Below are 12,088 nucleotides of genomic sequence, written 5' to 3' on the forward strand. Positions count from 1 at the left end.
ATCTTTGTGAAACCGCCCTGTTGGAAGGAGGTAAAGCTTTCCCGTATTCAAAAAAATGTATCTATATGTCTTTAATTTTGTCTTTTTGAAATTTGTACAGCCTTATTTTCAAAAAGGTAGTATTTTAAGTGGCAGAGATCAGAAGGTAGCAATTACTGTCAGTGAAGTTTGGCTTTTAAAATTATTTGCAAAGTGTCTGGTAGTAGTAGTAGATTAGTAGAATATTAGTAGAATATTGATTAGGAGAATATATTATTTGATTAGTAGAATATATTATTTAATTCATATATAAACTGCTGTGGTGAGAATTTTTTAATTAGGATGAAAATCTTTTCTACAATATTCTCTTCGGTTCATTTAAAATCAGCAAAATAAGCTTTAAGATTTAAAATTACAACAAATGTGTAGAAACTTATACCATATACTTCATAATTTGAAAATAATTTGAAGCAACTAGTACTGCTTCTCATTTATTCAACAAATACCTTTCTGTAGTACTGTAATGAAAGCATTGATCTAAGTTACCCAGACTATTTAATGCAAAGGGTCTATCTTTGTTTTATTTTAAATTAATGAAGTTTTATATTAATATGTATTTCCATAAAGTGTACTAAACTCTGCTGCTGTTTAAGTTATAGCTATAAAAGAGCTCATTTTACATTGCTTTGCCCATTATTTCTGTCTTTAAAGTGCCTTGTAATTTTCATGCTGAATAAAGGCTGACAATTTAATGCCATCTACTAATTTAATTTTTAAAAGAGCAGAATAAGTTTTGATGCTGCATTGCATGATAAAGGCTTCCTGCTTACAAATAATGTTACTGTTTTGAGCATGACTCCAAAGATTTTTAGATAGCCTTAATATTATTTTCATATGCTTTCAAAATTAAGAATATAAAGTGTCTAAACCAAGTATACTTGAGGACTAAATTGCATGATAATGTCTGTTTGCATATACTTTATATTTGCTTCAATATAAAGATTACTCATATACCCTAAAATTAAAATATTACTTTGGAGTTCTTTCAAGGTAAAGTATATTATGATTTAAAGTATTTAAGCTGGAGAGGTTTAAAAAGTGTGCTTAGATTTTAAATGTATAACTGTTACAAAACTGTGGTATTAATTAATTTTAAATGTACTTTATAAATTTCATCCTTATTTGGTTCAAGTGTGAGTCAAATTATAGTCAAATTAACATATGGGAGCTCTTTTTGATGCAGTGACCTTTTGAAATAGATAGTTCAGGGAAAAAAGCACACTGCTGTGAACTGACTGGCTTCTTACTAACCTAAGTGCACCCTGATTGGAGGACAGGACCCAGGGCCACCACTAGCCCACGTGGTGCCTGTGTACAAATCAGCACGCTGTGCCACTTTTCTTTGAGTGGACTTGGATGCATGCCAGGGCAGATGGCTTGGTGAGCAGCTTGTTCACTGGGTAAATTCGTCCTCACTTGGCCCCCAATAATAGCTTTGATAGGATCAGTCATTATTCTTTATGTAACGTAGTCTTTCCCTAATGTTCTCATATATGTTCTAGTAAGTTGTCACCAGGGACAAGGCAGTCACATGGGTCCCTATTCTGGGTCTGGGACTAGGGTTGAACTTGGGAAGAGAGTGGGTAGGAGCCTTGTCTATTTCAAGAACCAGCTAACTCTACAACTTTACACATTGGGGTTCACAAACACACATTTTATTGCCTTTTTACCCTTTTTTGATTCTTTTTTCTTTGGAGGTTGTCTTTAATATTCATTTCATCCTGATTTTCTTTGCACAAAATGGTGAGAAATCACATGACATGTTTGTTTTGGCCCTCCAGCTCACACAAGGAAGGCTTAGCTGTTGCTATGCCTTTCTCCTGCAGTTTTTACATTCGCAGGTTTATTTGAGTTGTAAATCGTCAGTGCTACTGCCACGTAGAGGTGTATAGAGTTGCGTTGCCTGGGGTCAGAGTGTTACAGTTCACCATGACTCTAAACATGGGAATAACCTCTGAAATCTTAGGCTTATTTGGAAATTAGTGAATAGAATTCATGTAACTTTCAATAGGTAAAGTCACTTCTTTGGAAATACGTTAAAACAGATTGAACATGTGTCAGTAGCATCATTTCTGATCAGTACTTGACCCTCTCCACAAAGGCATGTGCTAAGCTTTTCTACTGATCCTGGTGTGTAACCTTGCCCTTGTGCCAGACCCTTGCAGACAGCTGTCGCTTGCCCGAAGCTCGGTGTAGTCTGTGCCTGTTTCCTGCTGCTGGCCTCTGCCCTCTCCTGTCTTCCATTTCATTCTTTCTTATTTTTTTTTCTCAGTTTGCATTGGTGGTGATTCTTCAGCCTATCATTTTCTTTCCCACGTACCTTCATGGTGAGACATGTGAGGCAGCCCATGTCTACCTTCCATCAACCAAAAGAAAGTATTTTCTCATTTACAGAAAGTCACTTTAAAGTCTTTTCTTTCCATTAGCTTTTGTGGCCACAGAAACAGTTTTATCTACATATAAACACAGCATCCTATTATGTAATAGGACACATTTGACAACTTTTTATCTGGTTTCCTTAAGCTCCCGTTAGCCTCAGACTTGTAGAGTACGACTGAGTTGCCTAGTTTAGAGAAACAGATCAAATAAAATGGTTTCAACAAATGTATATGTGAACACACACACATATACAGATGCTTATACATATTTTGTGCTTCTGTTGGTTAATAAAGGTCTTAAGTATTTTAAAGCATGCAGAGGCGGTGCAGATGTATTAAGGGTGATGTTTTCAATAGGAGGAACAAATAAGTTCTCCACAGTGAAAGAAAAGTACCTGTCATTATTACAAGGCTGTAACCAGAAGACTGAGAGAGGTTTGTGATTTTTAAAAAGCTTGAAGTTTTGCAAATCCTTTTGAATTAAATCAAAATTCAAAAATAAAAATGTTTTTTACACAAGAATTCTAAATTGATAAACTGTTTAAAGAGTACTTCTTTAATCCTCAAATAATTTTAGCTGGCTTTCATTGAGCAGTTAATCTTTGTACGTGGCAGAACTATTCTGAGTAAACAGTGTGTAGAAATGCTCTTTTCTGTCACATGGCCTGGTGAGGTGTTGACCGAAGCAAGTGGCAGAGCTAAGATTTTAACTCAGAGCCCACAGCCTTAAACAGTCCTGTGGCTCAACAGTGGAGAATCTGCCTGCAGTGCTTGAGTCAGAGAAAATGCGGGTTCGATCCCTGGGTCTGGAAGATCCCCTGGATGGGGGCACGGCATCCCACTCCAGTATTCTTGCCTGGAGGGTACCATGGACAGAGGAGCCTGATGGGCTACAGTCCGTTAGTTGCAGAGTTGGACACGACTGAGGCGACTGAGCGCCCGTGCACTGAAAACAGAATGAAAGCGGTAATACCTACAGATCAGCTCGCCAGGATATATTATTAAACATTTTAAGTGGGCACTTGAAGGCAGTGATTTTGCAGTTGTTAATATCTTTAAAATGCCTTTTCCCCTTAAATAGGCACTGTGTAAAATAGGCCTTGTATTTATTCCTCTTTGTGTACCCTCCTGTGGCGCAGATTTCCCTCCTGAAACAGAATCTGGAGATGCAGCTTTCCCAGTCTCAGACCTCTCTGCAGCAACTGCAAGCCCAGTTTACACAGGAGCGACAGCGACTTACACAGGAGCTCGAAGAATTAGAGGAGCAACATCAACAGAGACATAAGTCTTTAAAAGAAGCACACGTCCTTGCATTTCAGACCATGGAAGAAGAAAAGGACAAGGAACAAAGAGTAAGTTTTAGGTGACATACGTTCAGATGTAACCCAAGATTCTAAAGAATTCACTTTTTGCTCCAAAAAATTATGTATTGCTTTATTTTAGTGTGTTCTCTAGGCTATGAGTTCTTTTAGGGGTCACAGTGATGAAACACATGTACTAATTGTACACTGTAGGGCTTCCCTGATAGCTCAGTTGGTAAAGAATCTGCCTGCAATTCAGGCGACCCCGGTTCAATTCCTGGGTCAGGAAGATCCGCTGGAGAAGGGATAGGCTACCCGCTCCAGTATTCTTGGGCTTCCCTTGTGGCTCAGCTGGTAAAGAATCCACCTGCAATGTGGGAGACCTAGGTTCAGTCCCTGGGTTGGGAAGATCCCCTGGAGAAGGGAAAGGCTACCCACTCCAGTATCCTGGCCTGGAGAATTCCGTGGACTGTATAGTGCATGGGGTTGCAAAGAGTGAGACACGACTAAGTGACTTTCAGTTTCACTTTAATTGTACACTGTAGCAGACATATGTTATTTCTCTTTCCCGTGATAAGGCCAAGGTCATGATGAGACTAGTGCTCTGGTTTGTCATGTGTTAGCAGTGATTACATAAATTTAGTCATTATTATCATCACTGTAATCTCTTAATACTGGTCTTGAACTTAGTCTTTCATCCAATTTTTAATTTTTTTTAGTCTAGATCTTCAAAAGAGACATGGGCCCAAAGCTTTTAAAGTTTTAATCTCCATTTTTTCCCCTCATGCTTTTTCTTATGTACAGAACTCACAATGAAATGAAATCGTAGACATTTAAAAATAGTATAATTCCTGTATACTGTTTGTATCACTGTATGGTGATCACTCAGAAAAGATACATTATTGGTTTTATTATATGCCAGAATCTTCCCATATCCATTATTTAGTTCTGTGTTAAAATGTTAGTTGGACATAGCCTTAGTGTGATTAATTTTAGTGTAGTTCATTTCTTAACACTGTATTTCTCAATTTCTTTCAAGGACCTTAAGGATAATTAGATAAAGATGTGATAGAAAAAGTTACTACTAATAATATTTACCATCCATACTGTTACTACATATACACATTTTAATCCTTTATTTGGGTATAGATACTACTTTAAGAAATGGTATATTATTTAAAAATTGTTAAAACAAAAGTGTCATACTCTTAAAAACAACTAATTTGCCTGTACAGTAAGTTTAGTCTATTGATGTTGTCCAAAAAAATCAAGGGAGTTCCTTTGGTTAATAATTCAACCTTAGCATTGCTAAATACTCTATTCATTGGATTCCGTTTGTCAATTATGATAAGACATAAACTTACATATCATACTTTAATTTTATACATACAGCCTTTTCAGAACTATAATCATTTTTCAGAAGAAATCAGAACCGGCAGTTTTATTGTCTGTCATTAGGTAGCCAAGCTAACCCTAAGTCAAGTTGTCTGTACTCATAGTCCTTTATTTTACCTATATTCAAAGGAACCTATACTTTATGTTTCAGAAAGAATATAAGTAGGCAAATAATAATTTTTAAAAGCATTTTAGAGTAGTGATTGAAGAAACACAGCCCTACTTACAATGTGATCGCTTTCTCAGAAACTTTTATAGATTACAGTAAGAAAAACCCTTCCTGGCACAGTCCATTCTCTACACTTGAAGTACCCTGAGCTTTGTTTTCACACTCTTGTGGCCATATATTTTCTCCTCGTCTTGGCTACATGTATGTAGTCTGTTCCTCTGGCTAGGCTTTTAAAACTAACAATATGAAAGTCTTCAGTTCAGTTTTTCCATCTACATCCTCTCAGAGCTTTTGCTTCTGTTCACAAATGCAGGAGCAAAGAAAGGATGACTGTAGGAAAAAGCTACACTTTTTAAGGTTGAAGTTGTGAAAGCCCTCCTCTCTTTTCCTAATCAGGAGATCTTTCCTGATCTGCCCTCCTCCACCTCTTTGCTGAGTCTAAATCTGTGCACAGAGAAGAATTATTTGTTAATTTTTGGTGGTTTACATCTCCTTAGCAGTTTAAGAAAATAGCTTTATTTGGAAACTGCCCTAGGTAAGGGGTCTGTATCTCAATACAAACACTATATACTGACTCTGAATCATGATGATTATGCTCCTGAAGTGAACCTACTAGTTTATTGTCTAGTGATGATCTTGTATCTAGTTTTCTTGAAATGAGTTAGAGAGCTGTTTTCTTTAAATAATAAGTTTTAGTATTTTTTCTGTTTTGTTTGTATTTCCCTTCCTGTAGTCTAGCATAGTAATTTGAGTATGTTTCTCTCATTCTAGGCTCTTGAAAGTCATTTACAACAGAAGCATTCTGCAGAGCTTCAGTCATTAAAAGACGCACACAGAGAATCAATGGAGGGCTTCAGGATAGAAATGGAGCAGGAACTTCAGACACTTAGGTTTGAATTGGAAGATGAAGGAAAGGCTATGCTTGGTATTTTGAAATGATTATAATCCTATCATATTTATTTTTTGCATCCTTCTAACTTGAAATTCAATAAGAAATTACAAAACTGTACTCTTAATTTTTGAAACCTCAAAATGACCATCTGAGTGTTATTCGTATGTTATTTGAAGTTACTGGATGAAGGAGCAAGTGTTGGCGGAGTAGAATGGATAGAACACAAATGGTAAAGTGGGGTTCCCTCAACGTTGTCTGTACTTCGGCTGTGTAAGCGACACACAGAGGTGCTTCCGTTTGTCGTTACGGGACTAACTGGAGTTAGTCCGCGACATCGTACTTCCCCACTATCAAGTGCCCGAAAGGAATAGATAAGCATGGACCACATGTCTTTAGGCTGTATCATCATATTGGTTTTTTTTTTCTCCCGACTTCAGGATTTTGTTTCGATGGGAAAAGTCATGTTTCGGTCTGACTTTTTGTATGGGTATTTACAGAGGTTATATTAAATAGGATTTTTATCTTTGAGGTGTTGAAATCATTACCTTTTCTATAGAAGATAATTGAGTTTGGAAAAAACTGAAATGCATTTAAAGGGTTTTTTGTTTGTTTTTAATGTCATTCAATAACTTTTTATTCCTGTCATTTTATTTTCCTTTTTTTTTTTTCTTCCAAATTCTCCTAACGTTTTTCGTGTCTTTGTCATGCTTCATTGAAACATTCTTTTCAAAGTAAGAATTGAGAAAAAAGAAGACCAAAGTTGTGAATATTTGGGGCCTCAAATGGAAAACCAGTTGACCCCTTTCATCATCTCTACTATTGCTGGGAGTTCTCGGCCAGGTCATTACAGCTCTCTCCTCTTCCTGAGGAGAGGTAAAGATGGGCCAAGTGTTGGAACCCTTGTCCACTGGAACATGATTTAAACATGTCTGTATTGACAAAAGGACTTCTTGTGATTTCTTAAACTTTTTATCTTGAGATAATTGTAGAATCACACGTGGGCATCCCCAGTGGCTCGGTGGTAAAGACTCTGCCTGCAAAGCAGGAGCCGTGGGAGCCACAGGTTTGATCCCTGGGTCAGGAAGATCTCCTGGAGAAGAGCATGACAACCCACTCCAGTATTCTTGCCTGGAGAATCCCATGGGCAGAGGAGCCTGGCAGGCTACAGTCCATAGGGTTGCAAAGGGTCAAACACAATGGAAGTATCTTAGCATGCACACAAACCTTTTATTTTGAGATGATTCACATGAGGCTATATAGTCACGTGTGGGCTTCCCCGATGTCTGAGATGGTAAAGAATCTACCTGCAGGGCAGGAGACCTGGGTTTGACCCCTGGGTTGGGAAGATACCCTCGAGAAGGAAATGGCAACCCGCTCCGGTATTCCTGCCTGGAGAATCCCAGGGACAGAGGAGCCTGGTGTGCTGTAGTCCATTGGGTTTCAAAGAGTCGGACACAACTGAGCGACTAACACTTTACTTTCATAAGAAATAGTATGGAGAGATCCTCTGAATGCTTTACCCAGTTTGCCCCACAGGTAACATTTTCAAAACTAAAGTACATGTCACAGCCAGGATGTTGACATTGATGCAGACACAGAAGACACAGTACATTCCCATCACTATTCGATCCCTGCTGCCTGTATATAGCCACATGCACTTACTCCCTCCCCATCTTTAATTTCTGGCAACCATTCATCTCTTCTCCATTTCTTTAATGTCATTTTAAGAACGTTGTGAATGGAATTGTACGATATATAACCTTTTGATATTGGCTTTTTTCCACTCAGCATAATTCTCTGCAGGTTCATTCAGGTTGTTATATGTATCAGTAGTTGTCCCCATGGTATCGACCTCTCATATTTGTTGTCTTCAGCCACTGAAGGACATCCATTTGTTTTGTGCAAATTTAGGCAGGAGTTGGTCATATGATAATCATATGTTCAGTTTGTTAAACATCCCCACCAGCAAGCTGTGAGTGACCGAGTTTCTTCACATCCTCACCAGCATGTGATGTGTCATTTTGTATTTTAGCCATTCTGGTAGGAGTGTAGTGATATCTCATTGTGAATTTTACTTTGCATTTCCCTAATGGCTAATGGTATTGAGGATTTTTCCACATGCTCATTTACCATTTGTGTGTCTTCTTTCCCAATTTGATTATTTCTGTTTTTACACCCATCTGTGGCTTCAGTGACCATCTATTGTGCTGTGACTCCAAATATGTATTTCTAGACCAAACTACTTACCTTGTGAATTAGATTTATACTTTTTATAGCTTTTTAGACTGTTAGATATTCTAACTCACACTCTGTGTTTTAAAATATTAGCACACTGTCTCCTTCACTTCTAAAATATGTTTCCATTTCTAAAGTTTCCACTTGAATTTATGGTTTACTAAGTTGCTGAAACTATGAATCTAGAAGGTGCCTTCAACTTTTTTTCTTTTGCTTCCACATCCTGTTAGTTCCTCCTCTTAAATATTCTCTGTATCTGTTTCCTCTTCTTTCATCCCTCTGCCACACTTGATTCATGGGTGTACCATTTCTCACCTGAATTATTGCCACAGCCTTCTTGCTGATCCCTCTTCTGCAGTCCATTCTCCAGACTCCAGTTGGGTTAATTTTTGCTAAACTCAAGTTTAGCATGTGACTTTAATCCTTCAGTGACGTCTTGTGTCCTTCCTTAAGTTCTGAAGCAGCCCAGCACCAGGAGAAACAACTTATGAGGCTCTTGGGAGGAGCCTAAATTGACTTGCTACAAGCACAGCATTTTTTTTTTAAACAAACTTTTTATTTTATATTGGGGTATAGCCAATTAAAAATATTGTGATAGTTTCAAGTGGAGAACAGAGGGATTCAGCCATACATATACAAGTATCCGTTCTCCCCCAAACTCCTCTCCCATCCAGGCTGCCACATAATATTGAGCAGAGTTTCCTGTGCTATACAGTAGGGTTGTTTGTTATTCATTTTAAATATAGCAGTGTGTACATGTCCATCGCAAACTCCCTAACTATCCCTCCCCCTGGTAACCATAAATTTGTTCTCTAAGAAGCGTAGCATTTTTTTGAAATCTCATGTTTTAGCTTTGAAATTTGTAATTTGTATTTTACTCATATCTTCAGTATTAATATAAAAACAGTGACTTTTCCAGAAATCTTCAGGTCAAATTCATGTTTCAGAAGATGGTGTAGGTCGACACATTTTCAAATATCTCAGTTTGAGGACTGTGAATCAAAACATGCAATGGAAAGCGTTTGTATCAAAAAGCTTTCTCAGAACTGTGCTCCATTGTCTTTCCAATATGACTGCTGCTCTGTGGGCGCTTGCCACACCAAACTTTTTATAGTTTGTCTGATAGACCAGGTTCTTTCTGCTTTTGCATGTGTTAGCCTGTGTTACTGTGATAATTCCTTTGTGATCCTATCCCCAGTGTCCCTCTACTAGGAAATCTGGGTTCTCGACACCCCCCTGCTCTCATTATAACCCGTGTTCATCTCTGATACCCCACTTAACTCCTTGACGTGATGTTTTTCCCTCTAGCCTGTGCAGTTATAAAAACAAGGTTATATTTTATTCTCCCCTAGTATAGTACCTGGCATTTGGTAAGTGTGGATTTTATGAAATAATCTCAAATTCAGATTAAAATGATGACTTCCAAATCACCAGGAACATTTACTCCACATAGTGCTTAACATCATTGAGGGATATTGTGGAAGAAGTCTTACTTGGGTGGGAAGTTCCCTCCTAAATATGTTATATTCTACTAGTGAGCGAGAAGAGTTTTAAAAATTTCCTTTCTGTTAGCACCTTGCTTGCAAACTGAAAGCTTATATAGAAATATCTTGATTCATTTGAGCAGCTGACAATTTTCTTATCCTCATCAAAGCTAGATGAACCTCTAAATGGATACTTTATGATAGTCTAAGAGGCATACACAGTTTTATGATATTTTAATGGAAACATATATGTCCTGATTTTAGAAAATAATACTTTGTAAACACTTTGAAATTTTTATAATTTTCATCTAAAATACTAATATTTTTAAAATACGCTAAATCCCTTTTTCCCTTGGATTCCAGCTTCCTTACGCTCTGAACTAAACCAGCAACATGCAGCTGCAATTGATTTGTTAAGGCATAATCATCATCAAGAATTGGCAGCTGCTAAATTGGAATTAGAGCGAAGCATAGACATCAGCAGAAGACAGGTAAAAGAGCATTGTGTTCTGTGATGACTTCTTAAATGTGAACAAATTTGAAAATGTTCACAATTTTCTGAAAATTATTTTGTAATAACTAATATTTCACTATTAATTATTTACTGTCTATATTAAAGAGTTGTTTTTAAATAGAAATAGGTAATTTGACTTTAGTATAATGGTCAGTTTATTTCATGACCTTTCAGTTGAATATTTTGAATTTTATTTGCATTTTGAGTGAAGCATTGAAGTGTGAATAATACAAAGAGTGAGAACAGAATACTATAAAACAGCAGTGTCCAGTGGAACTTGCCATGATGAGGGACCTGTTGTTTTAATATATCTGTCCTAAGGTAGTCACTAGCCAAACATGTCTAGTGTAACCAAGGACCTGACTTTTTAATTAGTTTTTATTAATTTATTTAATTGATTTCAGTTAGTTTAAACTTGACTATAAATAGCCATATCAAATAGCACAGCCATAGAAGTAGCAGGTCCTCAGGAAGAATAAAGATAATTTGTACTTCCATATCACTAGCACAGCTGCTGTTCACACTTTAGATTTTTCTCATAAGTGCTATCTTTAGTTAGATAGTCTGTATCCTGAATATATGTCTGGATGAAATGGATTTCTAGGCATAGTACAATGAAGGCCAGTCCTTATCAGTTTATTACTAATGACTTTCACTTTGTTCTTCAAATATGTTAAATGGTCAGCTCAAATTTTTCTTCATTACTAGAAAGCTTTGAATGAACTACCTTATAACCACAGAGGTAGTTATGTACTCTTCAGCTAGACTGCTGCTGGAATTGACAGTGTCTAGGTCTGCAAAATTTGTCAAAAGCAGTGACTTCTAGGAAGATGGAAGGGAGCTTGTCTGCCAGACAAGATAACTGCTTGACCAGCATGAAGCAGATGAAGTCTTCTAAGCAACAGGATGTGTGTGTTTAGGGATGGCCTTCATTAGAGGCTGGTCCTTTTTAAATTAAAGGTCAGTGGTACCAGCATTTTACGTCAAGACCACATAACTTACTGAGTACATAAGAGCCCTGTGTTATAGTCTCAGCTATGCCACTGATTATAAGTCATCCTTGGACAAATCCTCTCTTTGGTATTGTTTTCTTAATCAGTAAAATGAGGGAGATGTGTTTATATGGTCTTTCGAGTCCCCTGTGGCCCTGAAATTACTGAAGCTGAATCTATGTAAACACTTCTTTATATATATGAGAATAGAGGTTTCCTGGTTTCAGCAGTTTGCTTTTGAAGCAATGTCAGATTTATTACATTTGACGTTCCAGAATGTCATTTTCTTCCCCTTAAACAGAGAAAGTAAATAGGTAGAAAACTTTTCAGAACTATCTATTTTCCAGAGTAAGGAGCACATGTGCAGAATAACAGACCTACAAGATGAAGTAAGACACAGAGAGCATCACATCTCAGACTTGGATAAGGAGGTACAGCACCTTCATGAAAATATAAATGCCCTAACCAAAGAATTGGAATTTAAGGGAAAAGAAATTCTCAGAATACGAAGTGAATCCAACCAACAGATGAGGTACGCCATTGATTACTGCAGAAGGAATTTGCAGTGTTACCTGAAATACTGTTGCAATGGTTTTCAACAATACATGCCTATTTTCATGACTAGATAGCCTTCCAGTAAGATACTGAAAACCAGTTTTTACTTTGTTGACTATGTTATCATTTGACTG

At 37.2% G+C, this 12,088-nt stretch overlaps 1 protein-coding gene across 9 annotated transcripts in view; it reads left to right on the top strand.

The window, feature by feature from the left end:
- Nucleotides 1-12,088, top strand: part of FAM184A (family with sequence similarity 184 member A) — a 121,980-nt gene that overhangs the window by 95,405 nt on the left and 14,487 nt on the right. For all 9 annotated transcript variants that reach the window (XR_011258775.1, XR_011258774.1, XR_011258776.1 and 6 more), the window contains exons 10-13: nt 3,557-3,769; nt 6,054-6,207; nt 10,257-10,384; nt 11,747-11,931. Coding sequence is in view for 5 of the 9 variants with exons in the window: in XM_069599128.1 (XP_069455229.1) it covers nt 3,557-3,769; nt 6,054-6,207; nt 10,257-10,384; nt 11,747-11,931 (680 nt within the window). In the remaining 4 variants the exon portion in view is untranslated. The remainder of the gene's footprint in view (nt 1-3,556; nt 3,770-6,053; nt 6,208-10,256; nt 10,385-11,746; nt 11,932-12,088) is intronic.

This window comes from Ovis canadensis, chromosome 8, assembly GCF_042477335.2.
Source record: "Ovis canadensis isolate MfBH-ARS-UI-01 breed Bighorn chromosome 8, ARS-UI_OviCan_v2, whole genome shotgun sequence".
In the NCBI taxonomy this organism is placed as follows: domain Eukaryota; kingdom Metazoa; phylum Chordata; class Mammalia; order Artiodactyla; family Bovidae; genus Ovis; species Ovis canadensis.